The sequence below is a fragment of the Quercus lobata genome, chromosome 3 (genome assembly GCF_001633185.2).
Source record: "Quercus lobata isolate SW786 chromosome 3, ValleyOak3.0 Primary Assembly, whole genome shotgun sequence".
Lineage (NCBI taxonomy): Eukaryota > Viridiplantae > Streptophyta > Magnoliopsida > Fagales > Fagaceae > Quercus > Quercus lobata.
Genome location: NC_044906.1, coordinates 58,287,397 through 58,313,881, shown reverse-complemented (window position 1 = coordinate 58,313,881; position 26,485 = coordinate 58,287,397). Strand labels below are relative to the sequence as shown.

At 32.9% G+C, this 26,485-nt stretch overlaps 1 protein-coding gene and 1 long non-coding RNA gene across 2 annotated transcripts; both read left to right on the top strand.

Annotated features, from left to right (window-relative positions):
- Positions 1–970: 970 nt before the first annotated feature.
- Positions 971–9,708, top strand: LOC115982474 (protein DETOXIFICATION 29-like). Its single transcript, XM_031105083.1, has 8 exons — positions 971–1,334; positions 1,445–1,986; positions 3,693–3,779; positions 8,221–8,277; positions 8,376–8,614; positions 8,786–8,904; positions 9,161–9,247; positions 9,438–9,708. The coding sequence occupies exons 1-8, from the start codon at positions 987–989 to the stop codon at positions 9,513–9,515; spliced, it is 1,557 nt and encodes a 518-aa protein (XP_030960943.1). The 5' UTR covers positions 971–986; the 3' UTR covers positions 9,516–9,708.
- An 11,935-nt stretch (positions 9,709–21,643) lies between these two features.
- LOC115979528 lies at positions 21,644–22,362 on the top strand. The gene is made up of 3 exons (XR_004089075.1): positions 21,644–21,731; positions 21,981–22,067; positions 22,260–22,362. It is a non-coding gene; the product is annotated as an uncharacterized LOC115979528 (long non-coding RNA).
- Positions 22,363–26,485: the final 4,123 nt, after the last annotated feature.

Genomic DNA, 26,485 nt, shown 5'->3' with positions numbered 1-26,485 from the left:
TTGTCATGGTATGGTACAAAGATCTGCAATCTTTTTTTTTACCACCTAACTTTCCGTTGTGACATAAAAAATATCCGAATCATCCACGAGGCGGAATTTTTTTTTTTTCTTTTTGGAACATTTGTCGTCTAGATATGCTAACTTTTTTTTTTTCAACCAAGAAAATGAGAGTTCAATAAGATTTTTTTTATTAAAAAAGTCCGGAGCTGGTCCAGGAAAATCGTATCTACCATTGCTAATCATGAGTTCAATTTGAATGGAGACAATATGGCATGCACGCTGTGGTTGATCCTTGCCCTTGTTGCTTTTGTTATAAATTAACCTTAACTTTGGATACTGATTGTAGATCTTTTAAGTTTATGGTGCATATCATAAACTATGTATTAAATTATAATAGATAGTTACAGTTGATCCTTAAATATCATTTTTAATTTTGAAATAGGCAAAATTTGGATACATTCCCTTAAGTTCTATTCCTTTTGTTCTTTATTTAAATTCAAATACATAATTGTATTGATCATTGCAATACAAACAATCTTTTACTAATCTTGTAATTTATTTGTCAAAAGAATTACGTGATTGAATTTAGTTCAGATATGTATGATACAACAATTATATTCTACATAAGTCTTAACCTTTAGTAATCATGTTCAATTCCTGTTATGGTAACTAAACAAAAGCTATCTCACAATAAATTCATGCTTCAATAAATCTTATCTCTGTTAATAAAAACAAAAAAAAAGGACGTGGCTTAGTAGTATGAGTCTTTATATCGTTTCACATGATGTTTGACAGTAGTTAAGTGGTTCGAACAATAATACTCCAAATAATATGTTGTGCGCATAATGATAAACTCTTAAAATAAAACAAATAATAATAATAATAATAATAATAAAAATAAAACGTAAAAAGTATGGAGCTTAAATACTATATATACTTGTCTCCCTTTGATAAGTCCTATCCCCACCACACCCCCCACCCACATCATGGAGAATGGTAATCAACCACTTCTCTCGTCCTCCAGAGAAGTGGACCAAGAGCAAGAACACCAGCTACAGTCCCTTCCAGTAGCAATACACGCTTCCTCTGGTGCTACCTTTAACGCCGAAGATGCTGACATCCCTCCCATCAAGAGTCCTGTCGATTTCTTCAGAGCGTTCCTTCCTGAATCAAAGAAGCTCTGGTACCTCGCCGGCCCGGCCATCTTCACCTCCATATGCCAATACTCTCTCGGTGCTATCCCTCAAGTCTTTCTGGGCCAGGTCGGCACACTCGAACTCGCCGCTTTCTCCATCGAAAACTCTGTCATCGCCGGCTTTTCACTGGGCATCATGGTACCCTCTACTGTTAATTTTACAATACACAGTTAACAATATTGATTCTTTGTATCTCAATTGGTTTTCTTTGTGTATTTATCTACTCTAACAAAATTGAATTTCAATAGCTCGGAATGGGAAGCGCACTCGAAACACTATGTGGGCAAGCGTTTGGAGCAGGACAGATTGATATGCTAGGAATTTACATGCAAAGGTCATGGGTGATCCTGACCACCACTGGTTTGGTTCTGAGTCTTTTGTACTTCTTTGCGACGCCACTGTTGAAACTGCTTGGACAGACTGATGCAATATCGGACGCAGCGGGACTGTTCGCACTTTATATGCTTCCGCAGCTATTTGCTTACGCTCTAAATTTTCCGGCGGTCAAGTTTCTGCAATCACAGAGCAAGATCTTTGTGATAGCTTTGATTGCGGCTGTGTCATTGCTTCTGAACGCACTGTTTAGCTGGCTTTTCATCTTGAAGTTAGGTTGGGGTCTGGTGGGTGCGGCGGTCGTGTTGAATTCGTCCTGGTGGTTCGTTGTGTTAGCGCAGCTGTTGTATATTTTCAGTGGGACTTGTGGTCGAGCTTGGTCTGGGTTCTCATTGAAGGCGTTTCATAACCTTTGGGGATTCGTTAAGTTATCGATGGCCTCCGCAGTAATGCTCTGGTAAGAAACTCATATGTAATGTCACTGTTAACACTATTTTGTTTTTTTACCAAAAAAAACACTATTTTGTTTAGGAAAATTATTACTTCACATTTAGAGACATCCAAGTATCAACATTTTACATGTAACTTAGAAGCATAAATACTTCATTTAAAATGCCTACTCGTGTTGTATTTGTGTCGTATTCATGTCATACCGATATTGTATTAGCTATTTTATATTATAATTTTTCAGACATTGTTCATGTTATCATATCATTCCTATGTTCGTATTCGTGTTTGCGTCTCTTCGCATATAACATATAGTATGTACAGTGTACATAGGCTAAATTTTTTTGATGTGAAATAATTATGGTTGTGGGTTTCATCTAGGGTCTGTTTGAATTGAACTTATTATTGTTGAAACTGAAAACTGAAAACTGAAAGTACTATAGCAAAATAATTTTTAAATGTGTGAATAGTATCGTGGGACCTATTTTTAATATTTTTTAATGCGTGAACAGTGATAAACAGTGCTACTACAGTAATACTACAGTGCTGCTACAGTGCTTATTGTCCCTGAAACACGTGAAGTGAGGAGAAAAAAAAAAAAAAAAAAGGGGAAAAACGCAGCTTTCCGCTGAATCCAAACGGCACCCTAATACTCCTATGCATTGGACAAGAGGATAAGCATGACTATTTTAGGACTTTATATCTTTTAAAATAATTGTGATAATTTTAATAATTTCATACCTTCCCTAGCTTAACTTGTCAATGAATCATTAGATTACAAGTTTTTCACGTGTTTTTTCAATACGTGTAGAATTTAATATTTTTTTAAAATATAAATATGAAAAACATGATTTAGTATAGTATTAAATATACCTGAATTTTACCAAAAAAACAAAAAAAACCTGAACTTATATGTGTAGGGCACTAGTTGACAAAGACAATTTAATGCATAGGCTGTCCATACAGGTTCATTACTTAAGTCTTGAGTTCTCATCTTTTTCCTTTAGTTTTCAACATTGATATCACCACACACTTTTGATGCGATAGTCACCCTATAAACGTAAGTGCTTGTAGGGTGTAGGAGGCAAGGGTCAAGGTACAAGTCTTCAGGAGGGAATTTCACATACATATACACTTAGATTAGGCTAGAGTAGAATTTCTACCTTGTATCAAAAAAATTTCAACATTGATTATCTTCTTCTAATCATGTTTGGATATCCTATAAAAATGGCCTTTACAAAATGCTATGTTTTATTTGAGAGAATATACTATATGATCAAAAATTGTGGGTGACCTTATAAGTAACACATTGTAGAATTTTGTGAAAATATTGTACCTTCGTTTGGAAAATTCTAACTTGTGTCGTATTACTCTTTTTCTCTTCTCTTTTCTATTATTTTAATGAAAGGTTGGAAATTATTTATTAGTATATTACTGTACTTTCCAAAAAGTATTAGTATTACTACTTTGCATATAATCTTATCGGTAAACAATTATCCTATATGATTTCATTACTAAGAAAGGAGTATTCAGCCAAAAGAAAAAAGAAAAAAGAAATCCATGATGGGTGACACACAGCCAAATGAGATCTCCCTTTTTCAATTGGTTCATATGATTTTACTTCGATTTGTGGGATTCACATATCATTCAACATTGATCAATTTTAAATCTAATCCTTAAAATGATGAATATATCTCTAAATTAATCTTTGTGCAGCTTGGAAGTGTGGTACTTCATGGCGCTAATTCTCTTTGCTGGATATCTAAAAAATGCGGAAGTTTCAGTAGATGCCTTGTCCATATGGTATCTCTCTCTCTCTCTCCGAATCCCTAATTAATCATATAAAATTTTTCAATTCATCCAATATATCATACATTCCTTTATATAGAGATAGAATCCACATGTGAATTCCACACATAAAATCTACATTTATGTGAGAAATATCTAAAATACCGAACACTTACCAAGCCATACATACCACACACTGTGCTACGCAGCCTAAACTCCTTTTTGTAATGGTTTTAGGGCTCTTTTCATCTCCAATCTATCAATCCACATCTTGGAGGTATAGACTCAGGGACCGATCCCTTTTTTCCTTAATAAAATTTACCGTTTAGCGATTAATAAAGGAAAACGATACATACCACACCAACCACCACTGTAAATCTTATGGTTGATATTATTTGATGGAAAATGTTAGCCAATGCTTTTAGGGTATTGGTTTTTAGAAATGCTTTTAGGGTATTGGTTTTTAGGAACATTTTACTGGGAGAATCAGAAAACAATAAACATTATTGATAACTTTTTATATTTCTCATAAAAATGGTGTTAAAATTTTTCTATTATAATTTATTAATAATTGCCTTAAGGGCATTTATTAACATGACCTTTATTTGATATACATCAAGGGCAAATGAGTTAATACCGTACTGGAGACTGTACTGGTTTGGCCAGTGGTATAGTATATTTCGGATACCAGTCAATACCGGTGTACCGTTTCGAATTTACCACAAAATAATATATATATATATATATATTCATAACATTTAAAATAAATAAATTTAGTATCCTCTTAATAATGTTTTTACTAGTATATTTTTTTGTAATTACTAATATACTAATTAAGCTTATAAGTTATAAGCAGTAGATAAGAAAAAAAAAATACAAAATGAAGTTATGGTGATGTCACTAACGTGTCTAGGTAGGAAAGTTGTTAGTTGTCAAAGGTGAAAAAAATTAAATAATATAAAATCTATGACTTCAAATAAAAGAATCAAGAAACAATAAATGTCTTCTTATCTTTTCACTCATAGATACTGCTGCATTTTTTACTTTTTTTCCTCTCCACACGTTTCCCCCTCTCTCAGTCACTGGCATTCACATCTTTCAATAAGAAAACTATTGCACGTACCTATATGTACATACCTTGCACTTGCAATCAGTGTCAAATTCTAACATGTCAATGATAATTTTTTTTTGATAATCAATATGTCAATAATCATATCGCTTGTGACATATGCAGTGACATAAATTAGAATAGGATGACTCTTGAACTCAGTCACTTCAAGTTGAGAAGACAAGAAAATACCGAAATAGTGTCTAATACTCTAAATTAATAATTTCAATACTCTCTCTATACGCAAAAAGATGACAACCACATTTTATGCAGTTGGATCTGTCTATGTCCTATAATTTGTGCTAATCATGCATGTCTTTTTTTTTTCCCCTTAATTTTCTTCCCCTCTAATATGAATAGGAATAAGCAATGCTTTTACTTTCTAGTAGCCCTTGTAAGTTGTGACCATATATCATAAAATCTATCTATTCCCATTCTCCATAATATCTTCATCGTCAACTTCACCAAACAGTCAAAATAATAATAAATGATCGTCGATAATCGATACTCGAAACCACAAACAATTAAGGCATTGGTTGTTGCAACAACACAATGTGACATGAGTACATGACCATAAAATGCCAAAATCAGAGGAATTCTCTTCTTTTATTTTTGCATACATCCCTATTACCCATATATGCTTCTACCTAATTTGCTTGCAAGTATTTAGTTTGGTCTTCATCATTATTTCTTATACTTTCATCACGTTTCTCATGCTGTCCTTATTTTTTTGGTAAGAAATCATGCCACCAGCAGCTCTGTTTTTTTTTTTTTTAGGGTACATTAGTAACTAGTAAGAACTCGTGCTAGCAACTTTCCTTTCCTTTTTCGTTTTTTTTGGTAAGTAATCATGTCAATTGTGGACAAGTTCTCGTGCTAACTGCACTTCAACACAATGAGAACAAAGAGGACAATAAATCAGATCAAGGTACAGAGCACAAACAAAATAATAAGCTGTGAAAGTCTAATGAGCGGACCCATTTCCCTTTTTCTTGAAGAAACAAACTTACTATTCAGCAAAAAAAAAAAAAAAAAAAAAAAAAACGAATGAAAAACTTTCTTAACATTAAATTAAAAAAAAAAAAAAAAGCACCTTCCTTTGGGAGTCGAAAACTCACTTATTTAAAATTTAAAATAAATAAATAATTCTTTCAAGTTGCAACCAATATTTGACAAACATAACATAAAGGGGGAAAGTTAATGGAAAAAGAAAAATTATATTTTTTATTCTTGTGAGAAATACAACCCATAATTTCAAATGTGCCACTTCAAAGTCCACACTTTCATTATTGTCAAAAGCTTGAAAATTTTGAAACACTTGGACATACAATAATTAAAATAGGAGGTTTAAAGTAACAAATTTAGAAGTATTATATTTAATTTTTTAAAAAGAATAAAATTATAGATTTTCATTAGATTGAAGCAGGTAGTTGTGATTTTTCTTAATTTATATATATATATATATCTTTTTGGGTTTGTAATTAGTCATGATATCCTTATTAGCATCTGTTAGTGACTCTTCAAGATTAGTTTTTTTTTTTTTTTTAAATGGACTCTTCAAGATTAGTTGCCCAACTATTTATAAAGATTTTGAATAGACTATATATAGAGGCTTGTTCCCATCAAATCACATCCCACAAATAACCTATCTAAGAGTTGGTGACATCTCGAATTATTTAATTTACTACTTATAATGGTTACCATGGAAAACTTAACTTGTGATCTGTTACAATTGAACAATATAAAAAATGGAATAAATCACTGTTACTCAAATTTCAAAAGATTGTTGAATAGTTGGTCAAAAATGATTTGCTTTGAGTGTAATTGAATAGATGGTAAAATTAATAATTCGAGATGTCATAATGCATTAACTGCATGGGGTCCAAGGAGCACTTGGGTCGAGCTGTCTGTTTGTTTGTGAATTTTCATGGAATATAAGACTTAATGGCTTAATCACTATTTGTGAAATTGCGCGCGCACACACACACACATATATATATATATATTTTATAGTTAAATTGTGAAAATGCATCTTATTGTTCATTCTCACCATATATATATATATGTATGTGTGTGTGTAAGTTCAGGTCTAAGCTGAGGAACTAGAAGTAATAGAGAAAGACAATTCAAGTAATAACTAAGGATTTTGCGGTCCTCGAGTAAGTTCGAGGACTAGTTCTTATAGATGAATGACACAAATTCTAAACCAAACGTTCACTATTAACTTTCTTGTTTTTTCTACTCTTAGAGAATTATCATCCCCCTTAATTGGGAGGTTCCCCTCTCTTATATATCCTTCCTCTTGGTATCTTAACCCTCCACCTGTATGCCTCAGGGCTTTTCTTAGGTCACTTGTCCCATCAGAGTTCTGCTAAAGGTGGTAGAAGGGGCTATTAGCTGTGAAACTACTGTTCAGGTGTCATTTTCTCATTAATGCAGTTGATAAGGTTGTTGCAGTACATTCAATGCAGTGGGAGAAGGTATACCCTTTACAGGAAGCTTCCTCCCTCCGTCTTGGCCCCCTTCCATGATCCTTTTTACTCCAAATAGATCCTCCCAAAATGTTATCTCGCATCTCTTTCCCTTCTTGGGTTGATGAAGTCCTCGGGTCGGATACACCTTTGCGGGTGGAACTGTATGATACTTCACGTTCCATTCTCTTCGGTCCTCAGACGCCGTACAATATATATATATATATATATATATTTGTGTGTGTGTGTATAGTGGTAAAGTTTTGTTATAATTTAATCAATGATCAATAGATTTAATATTAAAAACTTGATGAAAATATTAAATTTAACACTTTTTTCAGAAAATTTCTTTCTCATATGTAAAATATGTTCATCGACATTGCACGTACAAATATAAGTAAATATAGAAATCTATTTTTTTTTTTTTTAATTTAGTGTAAGGAAGGAAAACTTCAATTATATATATATATATATATATAATTTTTTTTAAAAAGATTTTTTTTGAGGTGTACTTTTCTGTTATGTTTTATGAGGTAATATATATATTTTTATCAATTGGTGACGAAATTTCAATCTTTAATTCTTGCTCTTGGCATTTTCAAATATGTGCATTCAATGAGTAGAATGCCAGAGATTGTTTGATTTTTTTTATTTAAACCAAATTTTATTTATGTTTTCTTAATGAGATCTTGTTCTAATTGTTTGTATCAACTTTATTAGTCCTTACAATATCATTTGAATAAAGTGTAAGAAAATATTAGTTACGTTTTCTTAATAGGATCTTTTTATAAAGTCTAAGAAATTAATTCTATCATTATGCTTTGAATATAATTTATTTTTGATTAACTATTTCCTGCTATGCCAATGTTTGTCGTAGCATGAACATATTGGGCTGGACAATTATGGAAGCTCTTGGAATGAATGCAGCTATAAGGTTAGTGACAGAGAAACACACCTCAACAAAGCTATATATATTTCTGTACTTGATCTCAAAATGTCTGAAAAATTAAAACCAAAATATATTTTTTGTAGTGTGAGAGTGTCAAATGAATTGGGAGCATCTCATCCAAGAACAGCTAAATTTTCATTGGTGGTGGCCGTGGTAACCTCATTCTTGATCGGTATTATCATCGCAGTCATTCTAATCTTGGCACGAAACGTCTACCCGTCATTGTTTTCGAGTGATGCAAGTGTTGAAACTGTCGTTAGAGAGCTTACACCAGTATTGGCTTTTTGCATCATTATTAACAATGTTCAACCTGTTCTCTCTGGTTAGAAACTTAGAATTTTCTAGTTAAAAAGTTTTGATCTTTCGTTTTATAACACATCCGCGTCTTTAGTCTTTATATCATATTATCTTCTTCTTTTAAATAAAAATTCAGATTCTTGAGGGAAATGGAAATAGATTTTAATTAATTGGGTGAATAATGTTTTTTTCACAGGGGTGGCCATTGGAGCAGGATGGCAAGGTATTATTGCTTATGTGAACATTGCATGTTACTACGTTCTTGGGATCCCTTTGGGTCTCATTCTGGGTTACAAGCTTGATTGGGGTGTCACGGTAAGTCTTGCTCTCCTATTTTTTGTTTATTTCATTTCTATTACCAAGTGAAAATGCTGGAAGTAGCAAGCAAGCATACTAGTAATGTTTAATAATTATGAGATAAAAATGAAAAGAAAAAACAATCACAAACTTGTAATACTCAAAGAGGACCTCATATTGCTTCAGATAAGCCATGTATCACCAAGTAAATGAATTTCTTTCCCTTTCTTTTTTATGTGAAACATGAACTCCATTGTCATTCTCAATTTTGCAGGGGATTTGGTACGGCATGATGTTTGGAACGATCGTACAGACTGTTGTCCTTTTCATTATAATTTATAGGACCAACTGGAACAAAGAGGTAAACCTTTTTCTCACATAGCATTCACTAGCAAAACCATCCTCAATGAAATTCATTTTACCAAAAATAAAAATGAAAGAAAGAAAACAATCATCTTCAATCTTAAATATATAGTTGCATAACACAAACAGTGTTCAACGATTAGCCCATGTTAAGAATGGAAGGATTGACTAATTGGTGTGAAATGCAGGCATCAATTGCTGAAGACAGAATAAGGAAATGGGGAGGGCCGAAACAGAGTGATGTAGAGAAACCAAACGGGAGCTGAGAGTTCAAGGAAACATGCCTGAGTTTTTTTTGCAGAATAATAAGATTATCATTGTTCAGCTAATGAGTATTTGACATCAGCATTTTAAAGCTAATTAGCCTAATTTTATTCAACCTTTTTGGTCTAGGCTGAAGAGCTCATGATTTCACTTTCCTTGCTAGAAGCAATAAAATTTCTTCGTATTGCCTGACAATCTAGATCAATTTTAATATCGGCTAATTTCTAGTGAAGCTAAGCTAAAAGGGGTTGGGTTTTTGTTAGCCTATACATTTTTCCAACTGCTAGTGTTTGGTTAATCTGGCTTGCCAATTTAACCCCCTCCTCCTTCCTCTTTCTGGCAAACACACCAAAAGCAACATAAATTCATAACCATGTACTAAATTACAAAACTGGGGCATACTTTTGCAAATATTCTTCAAATTATATTTCCGTATTTAGCACCAGTCCAATTAGACTATCAATCAAAGATGTATTTAGCACTAATTAATCCAATTAGACTATAAATCATTAAATCAAGATGTAAAACAATGTCCCATTATTACTCATTCAATAAAATAAATATACCCTCAAAAACCAAACCACCCACCCATCACCTAGGAGTAATTCTAGTGCTATATAAAAAGTCACAACTTTTGCCACAACTATCTTATGTGGCAAACTGTGACTAGCTACATAATGTCACTTTCACATGGTCCCACAAGTTTTTCTCTACCACTCATAATTTGTCATGAGGACAGTTATGGCAAAGGTTGTGGTTTATTATGTGGTTTTAGAATTTTTGATCACCCAGTAACCAAAACAGTATCATCAAAAACCTAAGTGATGTCTAGCTAGCTAAGGCAACAATCGACATTGCACAGCACACTACACTCAAATCCTACTGGCTACTGCTATTGAGACAATGAGATCAACAAAATACAAGGGAAAAGAAGAGAGAGAGAGATCAACAAAATGCAAGAGCATTAGAAATAGATTAGACATCCTCCTAATCCAGGCAAATTACACACTATACAATTGAAGAAAGGTCAACACTAAGAAAATTGTTACATACAGTGTTGGAAAAACTAGTTTTGCATCTCATACAAAACACGCAGCGGCAGTAACACAAAAATCTACTTCAATCATGAGCGATAACATATAACCTTAAATTCTAGAACAAAGAACAAAAAGCGTACCTTAATGTAGTGAAATTCAAAAACACGACTTGAGAAGATCTTAAATCTTCACCTTAATTCCACATGGTGCTTAAGATGAATAGTCTTTCAATCAGTTCTTAAGTACATTGAATTTTCTTTGGAAAAATGTATTCAAAAGATCTTGTAGAGAAAAACTATTTTTCTCTTCTTTTAATCATACGTACATTTTTAATTGTCTGGGTAGTTACTTTATTTAGTAACTCTTATTAAATAAAAATTAATTATCTAATTGTGTTAGCCTTTTGGACCAACCCAATTGGGTTTTAGTATATGGCTTGGGATGGGACCAAAGGGACAAATAAGGCTCTAACTCCAATGGGCCTCGGGCCTATTTGTTAACTCTTGATAAGTCCAAAGTTACCATTAATTATATAACAAATACCACTATGGAAATATAATTGCACTCTAGGTCCTATTAATAAATTATATCCCAAGACTCTAATATGATATCATTTGACCCCTCCATGAAATATCCATAGTAAACAAAGTCATAATGAATTGTCACTTTGTAAACAATTATTTTATTCCTTGAGTCCCCGGTTTAATCTTTTAGTTATTCATATTTATGAAATCTAATTTCATTAAATACAAACTTTAGTAACTCCTTACTAAAGTGGCAGGCCCTGAATAACCAGTTCCTATTAAATTTATCTCAATGGGATACTTTATATCTTTATAGAAAGAGATTATAGATTCCATGTAGAGAATATGTGTTCCCTCAACATTACGTGCTGTTACCGAATATACTGAAGTTTTGACTGTTGAATTATATCTTATTCTTGATATATCAAAGTAACATACACTTCATGATTGGGATCACTATCCTCTCAGGATTGAGAATCTATGAAATTAGAAGTCATGAGATTTATTATTTAGGTGACAATTGTTAATTGAATAATTAATCTCACAGCGGTTCAATTTAATATCTCTTACACACTTAAGAAACATCAACACATCAATTAGAAGTCTCCACTTCCATGATCAAGATAAACCATCTTAGTTGATGTCTTATAGTTTTTGTAGATGAAATTCCCAATTTCATCACCGGCTATGAACTACATTTTGAGTTTACAAGGAATTTGTGATTTATATATTTTATAACTAAATCATATACAGTGCATCTCAAGGACTATGATAATGTCCAATTAGTTCATTTACAAATAGTCTCATACAATTAAACAATTTAATTATTTATAACATGCCAATAAATTCGATTTTAGGGCATAAACCCTAACATATAACACATGGTCAAACCTAACTAGCATTGTATCTTCAACAAGATCTACACCAATTAACTTAATTTTGTGAGGTTAGGATTAGTGTTGGACTTAGATCAAAAGGGACAGGAATATTGAGGAAAAAGGCAAGGAAACAAAATGGTGCCTAGCTTGGTAGAGTTGATGAAGAAGAGGTACAAGAGTTTGTGAATAAAATATATATATATATATATATATATTAAAAAAAAAAGTAGTACTTAAATAGAGTAGTAAAAAAAAGAGCTCAACGCAAATGGAAGTGAAAAACAAACTGCATAAAGTAGAAAAGTGTGCTTTTCCGTTAAATTTGACTAAAATTTTGCTCAGGGCTAAGGCTATTAACGAACCAAGCTTTGTCGAGTAGTGCATGTCTGAGCTGGCTTATCAATAAAAATCAAATGCTCAAGCTTGGCTCGAGCTTAAAATAAGCTTAAAAACAATGTTTGAACTCAAGTTTGTGAGAATGCTAAAGAGCTTGAGTTTGGCTTTGGCTTTGGCTTAATTAATTAGCCAAGCCAAGCTTGAGCTTAATATCAAGCTTAAACTCGAGCTCAAGTCAAGCTTTTTAGCTTGGAATCCAAAAAATTTGCATCATCAAATGCTTATATCACCAAAAATCAAGTAAGCAAAAAATATATATATACTCATTTTATCATGCTTCTAATTCCACCCATGATTAGAAATCGTTCAAATTACAACTTTACAAAATTAAATCCATCCATTCATCATTCATTGTCTATAGCTTGAGTAATTGTTCAAAATACAATTTTTACATCCACATTTGTCATCCGTGCAACTATGATATTCACAAATCTAAATAAATTAACATTTCAAAACATATATAAATAAACAAGCTATAAATTAACATTTCAAAACATGTGTAATGTCATAATAATGAGTTTATTTAGTAAACATATATCAAGCTATAAACGAGCCTAAGCTCGACATGTTTTGTATCGAGCGCTATTGTTCACAAGCTTGTTCACGAACAATTATTTATTATTTATTTTTCATTTTTTTTTTGCTTGGACTCAACTTGTTTATCAAACAAGCCTAAAATTAAGGCTCAAGCTTGGCTTATTTATAAATAAATGAACATGAACGAACTTTTTATCGAGCCGAGCCCGAGTTGTTCATGAACAGCTTGGTTCATTTACAGCCCTAGCTCAGGCCAACGTGAATGATCTAAATATCATGTTTAGGATAGCATCCAATCACGTGTTTGGTTCTATAATTTGACTAAAATTTTGCTTAGGCCAACTTAAGGTTGTTAGGTTCTTTTAGGCAGGTTGTGTTATATCCTGCATTAGTTTTTCCCCACTTTTCTGATTGGACACCTCCACCCAAGCAACAACAAATTACCAATGCGCTATTGCGTATTCCAACATCACAAACACAATAACTTCACTAGTCCATGATCTAAAAGCACAGAACAATACCAACCAAATCTAAAAATACAGAATGATATCAATCCAATCATGCCTCATCCTCGTGACATGATTTCTTAATATCACCAAGAATGCAAGAATAATGGTGGAAGAAGCCACAAGTAATTTTTCCAACTTTAAACAGTTGGAAAAATTACTTGTACACACTCACATGGTCACTGTTTACCAAATGCCAGTCATAAAACATCTTAAGCAGTGTTGGTAAAAAGGAGGGGCGCACTTGTGCGCAAATGCCCCTTGGAGCCTAAGTGCAAGCACATGTCTGATTGAAGTGAAGCACACATTTTTTTTAAAAATAATTTAAAAATTATAGTTAATGAGAAGTACGACAATCAAATTATTATATAAATTGAAATAATTTTTTTTATATAATTCATATAACATTTAGATAAGCCCTACTTTTGCAATTTTAATACAAAAATTGCAAGTCAAGTCATTTTATATTTTCAGATCAGCTAGATATAAGTCATATCCTTTCTTAAATCTCCAATATCCATAATGCCCTAATTAGTAATATTAGTTTATAATTTAATCACTTAATGACTATAAGTTTATAAGAATTACTCTGATATGTTCAACATCAACCACTAAAGTAACTAAACAATTAGCAAAAATATATTATATCATACTTTTTTTTTCATGATTGAGATAAGAATAGGAGGACATAGCAAGAGGGTAATTGATTCCAAGCAAATATCCAAAAGGGGAAAAATAGAATAAGGAGAAGCTGAGTGGGTTACAGTATCAAGGAGAAAAAATTAAGAAAAAATAAAATTAAAAATAGAGAATAACTCATAGGCTGTGGGTTTCAAGACAAGTTACACTCAAATATATATATTTTTAATAAGTTGCACTAAAAATATGTTAAATAAATGGTTTATAGCAATAATGTCGAAATCCTTTAGTTTTAATTCAGTTTTGGTTTTTTTTTTTTTGAAAAAAATAAAAAAGCGCCAAAAAGTACGCTTTGAGCTTTTTTTGATAAAGCATCCCTAAAGTGTGCTTTAAATGAGCCTAGCTTTTGAGGCAAAAAGCATTCCAAGCCTTGGGGCTTCACGCTTTGAACTCAAGCATACCAACAATGATCTTAAGTGAAGCACAGATTTCAGAATGAAAATGCCGAGAATGGCAAAAAAATATCGCTAGTTGAAAAAAGAAGCCCGTGGTTGATAGGCCTTGGTATACTGTGTAGGCAGACAATTTTTCAGGGTAGGTTGACCTAATGAAAGCAAGTGGAAAAGGAGAAGTGAGAGGGATCAATGCAACTTGCGGACTAATCACTAAATAGATACAAATAGGTGCAAATTCTGGTTGATGGATACAACTAAAGGCCACAAGAAAGCAGAGAATTCCTATTAAAGCAAAACTTAAAAATGGCCAAAAGAAAGCAGAGAGCACAAAGTAATCCAAGGAAAAAAATATAAAGAGCACAAAAAAAAAAAGGTTGAGAAATGAATTTGAGTATGTAACTATGGCAACGATGAACTTCATATCTTTTAGTTCTATCCCACAAGCAATGCAATACAGAAAATTTCAACCTTCAATAGCATGACAATGTATCAGAACTCATGTCACTACATGGAACTTACACTAATTGATGCAGGATATTGATCCCATCACATAACAGTATCACATCCTAATCCAAAAGAACTGTCAGCAAGTCAACATAACATGCCTTCTCCCATTGGAAAGTTAGACAAATACCTAATTGGTTTTGAACCCGCAATCTGACCTCCCACTCACATTCTTGAGAAAGGGAGGTAACATTTAAGAAAGGGCCCATTGACAAGATGTAGGGAAGGTATTTAAGAATGGCATGTTAATAAAAATAAGAGTCAGAATACACAAATTGCACATGAGCAACAGATTCAGAGTAAAAACAAGAAAAAAAAGATTGAAATGAGAATTTAAGACAGAGAAATAAAGAGACAAATAGGAACAATTCCCCCGAGTTATATGGAAGAAACAATTGACTGGCTAAAGAGCTTTCTATAGCTAAATGCAATTTCATAAATCCATCAATCTAACAAAAAATGCAGCACAACACTTCTAGAACCACACTCATTACACATAACAATCCCTACAACTTTTCAAGTGCCCAATCCCAATTAAACAAACTCTATACTAATATATTTCTCCACAAATCTGAAACACCATGACCCATGTACCCTAAAGCATATACTCTCACAGGAAAATAAAATCCCCACTCACCAAAATGTCATCATCATCGCATCAATCAACCCCAATTAGATGTGGAATATTAAGAGCCCAACAAAATCCACCAGTACAATATCACAAACCATCTTAATATCTCTACTCAGTACTCACACTCACCAAACCATCATCATCATCAATCTACCAAAATCAGATAAGAAACATTAAGAATCCTAAAAAAACTACCGTATTCATCCATCTCTAGCAACTCAAAACAGCTAATACAAAGCAAAATGAAATCATATATATATATATATATATGATTTTAAATCTAATTGGATCTAGACTTCTTAGTTGTTGTACCCAATAATTCACTTGTCACAAAAATTGAAAATTTAAATGGGACACATGGCACAAATTGAACTTCACTAAAATTCAATTTAATTGAATTTCTACATACCACACACTGTGCTATGTAGCCCAGACTCCTTTTTGTAATGGTTTTATGGCTCTTTTCATCTCCAATATATCAATCCACATCTTGGAGGTATAGACTCGGGGACTGATCCCTTTTTTCCTTAATAAAATTCATCGTTCAGCCATGAATAAAGGAAAACGGTACATACCACACCAACCACCACTGTAAATATTATAGTTGATATTATTTGATGGGAAATGTTAACCAATGCTTTTAGTGTATTGGTTTTTAGAAACATTTTATTGAGAGAATAAAAAAATAATAAATGTTGTTGACAGTTTTTTATGTTTCTCATAAAAATGGTGTTAAAATTTTTCTATTATAATTTATTAATAATTGCCTTAAGGGTATTCATTAACATGACCTTTGTTTGGTATACATCAAGGGTCCTCTATGTACGTACCTTGCACCTGCAATCAACGTCAAGTTCTAACATGTCAATGATCATATCGCTTGCGACATATGTAGTGACATAAATTAGAATAGGACGACTCTTGATGTATAAATTTATTCTTTCATTGAATAAAATTCTGCCGATTATTCTCAAAAAAAATAAAAAATAAAAAATAAAAAATAAAAAATAAAAATAAAAAAATAAAGAAAGAAGAAGAAGAATAGGACGACCCTTGAACTCAGTCACTTCAAGTTCAGAAGACAAGAAAATACCAAAATAGTGTCTAATACTCTAAATTAATAATTTCAATACTCTCTCTATGCGCAAAAAGATGACAACCACATTTTATGCAGTTGGATCTGTTTATATATGTCCTATAATTTGTGCTAATAAAGCATGTCTTTTTTTTTTCTTTTTTTTTTCCTTAATTTTCTTCCCCTCTATTAAGAAGAGGAATAAGCAATGTTTTTACTTTCTAGTAGCCCTTCTGAGTTGTGACCATATATTATTAAGGGTCCGTTTGATATATGTATTTAAACACATGTTTTTAGTTTTTAAATAACATTACATGTATTTTCACACATTTTTTCACTCACATGTATTTTTAAAATATGCAAACAATGTTACTAAAACAACGTTATCAAATAGCCTCTAAATCTAACTATTTCCATTCTTTATAATATCTTCATCGTCAGCACCACCAAACTGTCAAAATAGTAATAAATGGTGGTCGATAAAACCACAAACAATTAGGCATTGGTTGTTGCAACAACACAATGTGACATGACCATAAAATGCAAAAATCAGAGGAATTCTTTTTTTTTTTTTTTTCATACATCCGTGTTTCCCATATATGTTTCCACCTAATTTGCTTGCAAGTATTGTTCGGTCTTCATCATTATTTCTTATACATTCATCACGTTTCTCATGCTGTCCTTATTTTTTTGGTAAGAAATCATGCCACCAGCAGCTCTTATTTTTTTATTTTTATAGGGTACATTAGTAACTAGCAAGAAGTCGGGCTAGCAACTTTCCTTTCCTTTTTCGTTTTTTTTTTGGTAAGTAATCATGTCAATTGTGGACAAGTTCTCATGCTAACTGCACTTCAACACAAGGAGAACAAAAAGGACAATAAATCAGATCAAGGGACACAGAACAAACAAAATAATAAGCTGTGAAAGTCAAATGAGCGGACCCATTTCCCTTTTTCTTGAAGAAACAAACTTACTATTCAGCACAAAAAAAACGAATGAAAATCTTTCTTAACATTAAATAATTAAAAAAAAAAAAAAAGCACCTTGCTTTGGGAGTCGAAAACTCACTTATTTAAAAATTAAAATAAATAAATAATTCTTTCAAGGTGCAACCAATATTTGACAAACATAACATTTTGGAAGAGTCCAGAGGGCCTTGTAGCTCTATTTTTCCCTTCTTTAATAAAGTTCCTGGTTTAAAAAAAAAAAAAAAAAAAAAAACCAGTATTTGAGAAACATAACATAAAGGGGAAAGTTCATGGGAAAAAAAAATTATATTTTTTATTCTTGTGAGAAATAAAACCCATAATTTCAAATGTGCCACTTCAAAGTCCACACTTTCATTATTGTCAAAAGCTTGAAAATTTTGAAACACTTGGACCATATGTTATGTGGTTTTGTTTGGTACAATAATTAAAGTAGGAGGTTTAAAGTAACACATTTAGAAGTATTATATTTAATTTTTTTTAAAAGAATAAAATTTTAGATTTTCATTAGATTGAAGCAGGTAGTTGTGATTTTCGTCTTAATTATATATATATATATATATTTTTTTTTGGGTTTGTAGTCATTCATGATATCCTTATTAGCATCTGTTAGAGCATCAACAATGGAAAGGCTAAATGCCAAAATATAAGCTCCTTTTACCATTCAAGCCCAAAACCCCACTCCATTAGACTTTGTAAAATGCAAGTATTGTTAAAAAAAAAAAAAAATACAATTGTGCTAGAATGCGATTCTAAATGTAGAATCGCACTGTAGCTCAATGGTAAAAACAAAAATTATATTTTAATCGGTTTGGTCTTATCTCTCCTCTCTCTGTAGATCATAATTTCATTATCTTTCTCTCTCTTTCTTTCTGCTCTCTCTTCTTCCTGCTCTCTCTTCTTCAACGGAATGGAGGCAACGGTGTGGAGGCTCGATCAGAAAAGCTGTGGTGGAGGCGTGGAGGTCGTGAGTTTGTTCATGGGTTTCCGGCGTGGGTTTGTTCATGGGTTTTTGGTGCTTGGGTCGGATTTGGGTGGCATTTGGGTTGGCGTTTGGATGGTTGGATTTAGGTTCGTTGGTTTTGATTTTTTCCGATGGGTTGGGGGATTTGTTCCGATGGGTTTAATGGTGGGTTTCGATGTTTGCTGGGTTTGTTTGGAAGTGGGTTTCAGTGAAGATGATGATGATGATGACGGGTTTGGGATGAATAGAGACGGCGACGGGCGACCCTCTCTCTCTCGCCATCGCTGCTGGTGAGAACAAATGGGTTTGGGTTTGGTGAGAATAGATGGGTTTGATTTTGGATTTTGAATTTTGATTTGGCTGGATTTTGCTATGGATTTTGCTCAGCAGAGATGGGTGGTGTGACTGAGAAACTGGACGGTGGTGGTGGTAGTGGTGGTAGGTGGTTGACAGAGGAAGAGAAATAGAGATAAGGGAGAGAAGTGAGAAATATTTTTATATTATTTTAATGTGTAGTATGGTAAAATAAAAGTTGGGATGCTGAATGTATTGTAAAATGATATTGTATAATTGATAAAGTAGCTTTTTAAGATGGTAAAATGGGATAGGATGGCATTTGCCATTGTGGATGCTCTTAGTGACTCTTCAAGATTAGTTGCCCAACTATTTATAAAGATTTTGAATAGACTATGTATGTTCCCATCAAATCACATTTCAAAAAAAAAAAAAAAAATGTTCCCATCAAATCACATCCCACAAATTAGGGGTGTGCATAGGTCGGGTTGGATCGGGTTAAGGGGATTTTTTGACCCAACCCACTATGGTGGGTCAAAAAAAATTCAACTCAGTCCAACCCAACCCACATGGGTCGGGTTGAACCCATGGGTTTGACAAAATTTTTTTTATATTATTATTAAATTGAGTAGAAAAAAATATAAATATTAATATATTAAAAAAACCTAAAGATTAATATCAATGTAACTCCTTAAAGGCAAATAACATTAATGACTAAACAACAATAGTAATTTATTAGGGTTTGTGTGAACTAATTGATTTTTATATAAAATAGGAAGAATTGGTTATTTTAAAAAATTTATTAATTATATAATATATTATATATATTAAATTAGTATTAGTAGGAGGAACCGAGGAAGTGCTGCTCTATAGCTGGTTTTTTTTAAATTATTAAATATTTAATATATTTTTAAAATTTTAAATATATATAAGTGTCCTACAGCTGATTTTAAAAAAATTATTAAATATATAATATATTTTAAATATATATTAAATATGGGTGGGTCGGGTCGGGTTTGGCGGGTTTGTAATTTTACGACCCAAACCCAACCCGACCAGCTATAAAAAATTCTTTTGTAACCCAACCCAACCCACCAAGTCTTAAAAACCGACCCAACCCGGTGGGTCGGGTTGGGTTGGGTCAGGTCGGGTTGGGTCAGGTCGGGTTTGGTGAGTCGGTGGGTTTTCTGCACACCACTACCACAAATTACTTATCTAAAAGTTGGTGACATCTCGAATTATTTAATTTACTATTCATAATGGTTACCATGGCAAACTTAATTTGTGATCTGTTACAATTGAACAATATAAAAAATGGAATAAATCACCGTCACTCGGACTTCAAAAGATTGTTGAATAGTTGGTCAAAAATGATTTGCTTTTGAGTGTAGTTGAATAGATGGTAAAATTAATAATTCGAGATGTTATAATGCACTAAGTGCGTGGGGTCCAAGGAGCACTTGGGTCGCGGTACCGGTTTGTTTGTGAATTTTCATGGAATATATCAATAGATTTATAATTTTAGATTTTTTTTAATATTAAAAACTTGATGAAAATTTTAAATTTAACACATTTTTTTTAGAAAATTTATATCTCATATGTAAAATATGTTCATCGACATCGCATGTACAAATATAAGTAAATATATAAATCAATCTTTTTATTTAGTGTAAGGAAGGAAAACTTCGCTATTATTTTTTTAATATATATATATATATATATTTTTTTTTTTTTTGACGTGTACTTTTCTGTTATGTTTTATGAGGTGATATAGTATTTTTTATGAATTGGTGACGAAATTTCAATCTTTAATTCTTGCTCTTGGCATTTTCAAATATGTGCATTCAATGAGTAGAATGTCAGAGATTGTTTGATTTTGTTTATTTAAACCAATTTTTATTTATGTTTTCTTAATGAGATCTTGTTCTAATTGTTTGTATCAACTTTATTAGTCCTTACAATATCATCTGTATAAAGTGTAAGAAAACATTAGTTACGTTTTCTTAATAGGATCTTTTTATAAAGTATAAGAAATTAATTCTATCATTGTGCTTTGAAAATAATTTATTTTTGATTAACCATTTCCTGCTATGCCAATGTTTGTTGTAGCATGAACATATTGGGCTGGACAATTATGGAAGCTCTTGGAATGAATGTAGCTGTAAGGTTAGTGACAGAGAAACACACCTCAACAAAGCTATGTATATTTCTGTACTCGATCGCAAAATGTCTGAAAAATTAAAACCAAAATATATTTTTTGTAGTGTGAGAGTGTCAAATGAATTGGGAGCATCTCATCCAAGAACAGCTAAATTTTCATTAGTGGTGGCCGTGGTAACCTCATTCTTGATCGGAATTATCATCTTAGTCATTCTAATCCTGGCACGAAACGTGTACCCATCCTTGTTTTCGAGTGATGCAAGTGTTGAAACTGTCGTTAAAGAGCTTACACCAGTACTGGCTCTTTGCATCGTCGTTAGCAATGTTTAACCTGTTCTCTCTGGTTAGAAACTTAGAATTTTCTAGTTAAAAAATTTCGATCTTTTGTTTTATAACACTTCGGCCTCTTTAGTCTATATATCATATTATCTTCTTCTTTTAAATAAAAATTCAGATTCTTGAGGGATGTGGAAATAAATTTTAATTAATTGGGTGAATAATTTTTTTTCACAGGGGTGGCCATTGGGGCAGGAAGGCAAGGTACTGTTGCTTATGTGAACATTGCATGTTACTACGTTTTTGGGATCCCTTTGGGTCTCATTCTGGGTTACAAGCTTGATTGGGGTGTCACGGTAAGCCTTGCTCTCCTATTTTTTGTTTATTCATTTTTATTACCAAGTAAAACTGGTGGAAGTAGCAAGTAAGCATACTAGTAATGTTTAATAATTGTGAGATAAAAATGAAAAGAAAAAACAATCACAAACTTTTAATACTCAAAGGGACCTCATATTGCTTCAGATAAGCCATGTATCACCAAGTGAATTTCTTACCCTTCTTTTTTATGTGAAACATGAACTCCATTGTCATTCTCAATTTTGCAGGGGATTTGGTACGGCATGATGATTGGAACGATCGTACAGACTGGTGTACTTTTCATTATAGTTTATAGGACCAACTGGAACAAAGAGGTAAACCTTTTTCTCACATAGCATACACTAGCAAAACCATCCTCAATGAAATTCATTTTACCAAAAATAAAAAATGAAAGAAAGAAAACAATCATCTTCAATCTTAAATATATAGTTGCATAACACAAACAGTGTTCAACGATTAGCCCATGTTAAGAATGGAAGGATTGACTAAATTGGTGTGAAATGCAGGCATCAATTGCTGGAGACAGAATAAGGAAATGGGGAGGGCCGAAACAGAGTGATGTAGAGAAAACAAACGAGAGCTGAGAGTTCAAGGAAACATGCCTGAGTTTTTTTTGCAGAATAATAAGATTATCATTGTTCAGCTAGTGAGTATTTGACATCAGCATTTTAAAGCTAATTAGCCTAATTTTATTCAACCTTTTTGGTCTGGGCCGAAGAGCTCATGATTTCACTTTCCTCGCTAGAAGCAATAAAATTTCTTTGTATTGCCTGACAATCTAGATCAATTTTAATATCGGCCAATTTCCAGTGAAGCTAAGCTAAAAGGGGTTGGGTTTTTGTTAGCCTATACCTTTTTCCAACTGCTAGTGTTTGGTTAATCTGGGTTGCCAATTCAACCCCCTCTTCCTTCCTCTTTCTGGCAAACACAACAAAAGCAACATAAATTCTTAACCATGTACTAAATTACAAAACTGGAGCATACTCATGCAAATATTCTTCAAATTATATTTCCGTATTTAGCACTAGTCCAATTAGACTATAAATCAAAGATGTATTTAGCACTAATTAATCCAATTAGACTATAAATCATTAAATCAAGATGTAGAACAATGTCCCATTATTACTCATTCAACAAAATATATATCCTTAAAAACCAAACCACCCACCTATCACCCAGGAGTAATTCTAGTGCCACATAAAAAGTCACAACTTTTTCCACAATTATTTTATGTGGTGGACTGTGACTAGCTACATAATGTCACTTTCACATGATTCCACAAGTTTTTCTCTACCACTTACAGTTTGTCACATGGACAATTATGGCAAAGGTTCTGGTTTATTATGTGGTTTTAGAATTTTTGATCACCTAGTAACCAAAACAGTATCATCAAAAACTAAAGTGATGTCTAGCTAAGGCAACAATCGACATTGCACAACACACTGTAGGATTTGTTGGCTACTGCTATGGAGACAATGATATCAGCAAAATACAATGGAAAAGAAGAGAGAGAGAGAGATTAACAAAATGCAAGAGCATTAGAGATAGATTAGACATCCTCCTAATCCAGACAAATTACACCATACAACAGAAGAAAAGTCAACACCAAGAAAATTGTTACATACAGTGTTGGAAAAACTAGTTTTGCATCTCATACAAAACTCATAGCAAAAGCAACACAGTGATCTACTTCAATCATGAGAGATAACATATAACCTTGAATTCTAGAACAAAAAATAGAAAGCGTACCTTAATACAGTGAAATTCAAAAACACGACTTCATAAGATTTTAAATCTTCACCCTAATTCCACATGGTGCCTAAGATGAATAGTCTCTCAATTAGTTCTTAAGTATGTTGAATTTTCTTTGGAAAAATGTATTCAAAAGATCTTGTAGAGAAAAACTAGTTTTCTCTTCTTTTAATCATATGTACATTTTTAACTGTCTTGACAGTTACTTTATTTAGTAACTCTTATTAAATAAAAATTGATTATCTAAGAGCATCTCCAGTAGATTAGGCAAATTTTTGTACTGTTTGGAGAATGAACAGTGACTTTTACCTTTTAGCTATCCACTTTTTCAAATATATTTTCTAACAAATTCTCTATCTTATTCTCTATCTCATTTAAATATTATTTCTTCATTCATTATTTATTCTTTTTTTAACAACTACACATTTTCCAACATTTTTTATGGGATAATTACACATAACCCACCTGTGGTTTGGGCGAAAATCACTTTACCTACCCGTGGTTTGAAAAGTATCACTTAACCACCTGTGATATGTTTTCGTCAATCTCCGTAACCCACCTCAAGCCCAGTCGTTACAAAAACACCTCTTAACCCCAAAACACAACATAACGCGAATCAAAACACCCAAAACTCAAAAACTTTTTGATAGAGAGACCTGTTGTGTTCTTCGTGGTTTGGAGTGTCTGGAGGGGAAGAAAACACAAGTTTCGCAACATCGAAGCTAGGGAAGGTATGTGTGACTGCTATTGATCTGCATTTGGGTTGTTAATGGCATTTTTTTATCGCGACCCACCCATATAGTTAGGGTTTGTGAAATTTTCTCAAAATTTTACCATCTTTGATGAAGTGGGTCTCGGGGTTTGATTTGTTATAGAGGTGCCACACTGAGGGAAGATGGTCCTACTTAAAAGAGGGTGATCCGAGGGGATCAAGAAAATCAAGGGTGGGTAGAGAACGAAGAGCTTGTGCGTTATTGGCAGGCCATAAGTTGTAAAGTACGGAGGCCAAAAAGGCAACAAAAAGAGGGGAAAGCGGAGTATTCGGAGGAAGAGAAGCGATGGGAGAAAAGAGACCAAGCGAGGTACATGGTGGCGGCGATGAGGGCTCCGCAGCCAACACCGAAGAGGAGAGCGATGACGACACTCAAGATGTCCTTGGTGTGGTCATGGAGGGAGCTGAAGTTGTTGGAAGCGAGGGGTTATTAGGGTTTCCTGTACCCCAACGACATGTTATTGCAGTGGATCGGGTCACGAAAGAGGAAGATCTCGGTGGATCAGGTCACGGCATGTCCTAGGTTTTATTTTGATTTATAGCTCTGGTTTTGATGTTTTTTGTTGGTATTGGTTGCTTTTTGTAAAAAGTTTGAGTTTTATTTGAACTGGGTTTGAAAATTTTTGTTCATTTCGATTCATAGAAATGGTATAGGATGTGTGTGATTCAAATCTTCTATGCCGTGTGAGTATTAAAGAGATTTTGAGGTTTCCTGAATTGGGTTTTGACTGTTATTGTGAATGATAATGTTTATTTGGGTTTTCTCAGGCAACACTAGGGCTTGGTACTGCCAAAGAAAGAAGTATACTTCAGTACAATATAGGAAACAAGAGTCCTGTTTTGAAGGGCAATATTGTATAGTTCAGTTATTTGTGTAGGTTGATCTGAGTTTTATTTTTTTAGGTATGTTCTTCATGTTCAAGATTTATGTGAATTAAGAGATAGATCAATACCACTTTTTGATCTTGTTTCTCTTATATTTTTATGCTATTTTTTGTTTTGGGAGGAGAGAGACATAAAATTTGAGCAAAAATACCTATTTACCCCTGATTTTAACAGAGGTGAGTTACGGAAAACAATGGATCATACCTCAGGTGGGTTAAATAATACTTTTCAAATTACAAGTAGACAATGTGATTTTTGCCCAAACCACAGGTAAGTTTAGTGTAATTATCCCATATATATATATATATATATATATATACTCCCTCCGTTCCAGTTTGTTTGTCCTTTATTCCATTTTGGGATGTCCCAAAATATAGTTATGTTTCTAAAATAAAAGTTATTAATTTACTAATATTCCTAGTATGCCCCTACTTTATTTTCCAAACTATTTGAAAAGAAAACTAACAAATATTTTAAAAAATCAATCTAATTGGGACACCTTTTTAGTTGCCTCACTAAGAGAAAATCTTTTTTTTTTTAAAAACTGTAAAATTTATTTAAGGGTAGTTTTGTAAGCATATACATTTTTATAAGATAGACAAGACAATAAATGATGTTCCTTTAAAAAGTTTGACTTTTCAAAAAGGACAAACAAATTAAGACGGAGGGAGTATATGATTTTGAATCTAATTGGATCTAGACTCCTTGGTTTTTGCACTCAATAATTCACTGATTACAAAAAGGTATAATTACACATAACCCACCTGTGGTTTGGGCGAAAATCACCTTGCCCACCCATGGTTTGAAAAGTATCACTTAACCCACCTGAGGTGTGTTTTCGTCACTCTCCGTAACCCACCTCAATCTCTGCCGTTACAAAAACACCTTTTATCCCAAAATAGAACATAACGCGAATCAAAACCCCCAAAACTCAAACACTTTTCGAGAGAGAGACCCAAGGTGCAATCAGGCTTGTTCTTCGTGGTTTGGAGCGTCTGGAGAGGGAGAAAACACTTGTTTTGCATCATCGAACCTAGGCAAGGTATGTGTGATTGTTTTTCATCTGCATTTGGGTTCTTGATGTCATTTTTTTATCGTGACCCACCCACGTAGTTAGGTTTTGCTGTTCATTTGCACAATAAAAATTTTTTTGTATGTTAAATGTGCATTTTGCTATTTATGTGTAGAATCGCTTAGGATATGTATTTTGCTATGGTTGTTTCTATAATGCATATACCTGAAAGAATCAAGTTTATTTGTCAATGATTGCACTTGTTTGTGAACTGTGGGTAGTGTGGTCCCTATGAATTTGTTGGGAATCTG

What these genes read in the sequence shown, in the direction of transcription:
- LOC115982474 (XM_031105083.1), top strand. Translation starts at nt 987, where the DNA reads ATGGAGAATGGTAATCAACCACTTCTCTCGTCCTCCAGAGAAGTGGAC. An exon ending in GCCTCCGCAGTAATGCTCTG is followed by an intron (nt 1,987 to 3,692) that starts GTAAGAAACTCA and finishes ATCTTTGTGCAG; the next exon opens with CTTGGAAGTGTGGTACTTCA. An exon ending in AGCTTGATTGGGGTGTCACG is followed by an intron (nt 8,905 to 9,160) that starts GTAAGTCTTGCT and finishes TCAATTTTGCAG; the next exon opens with GGGATTTGGTACGGCATGAT.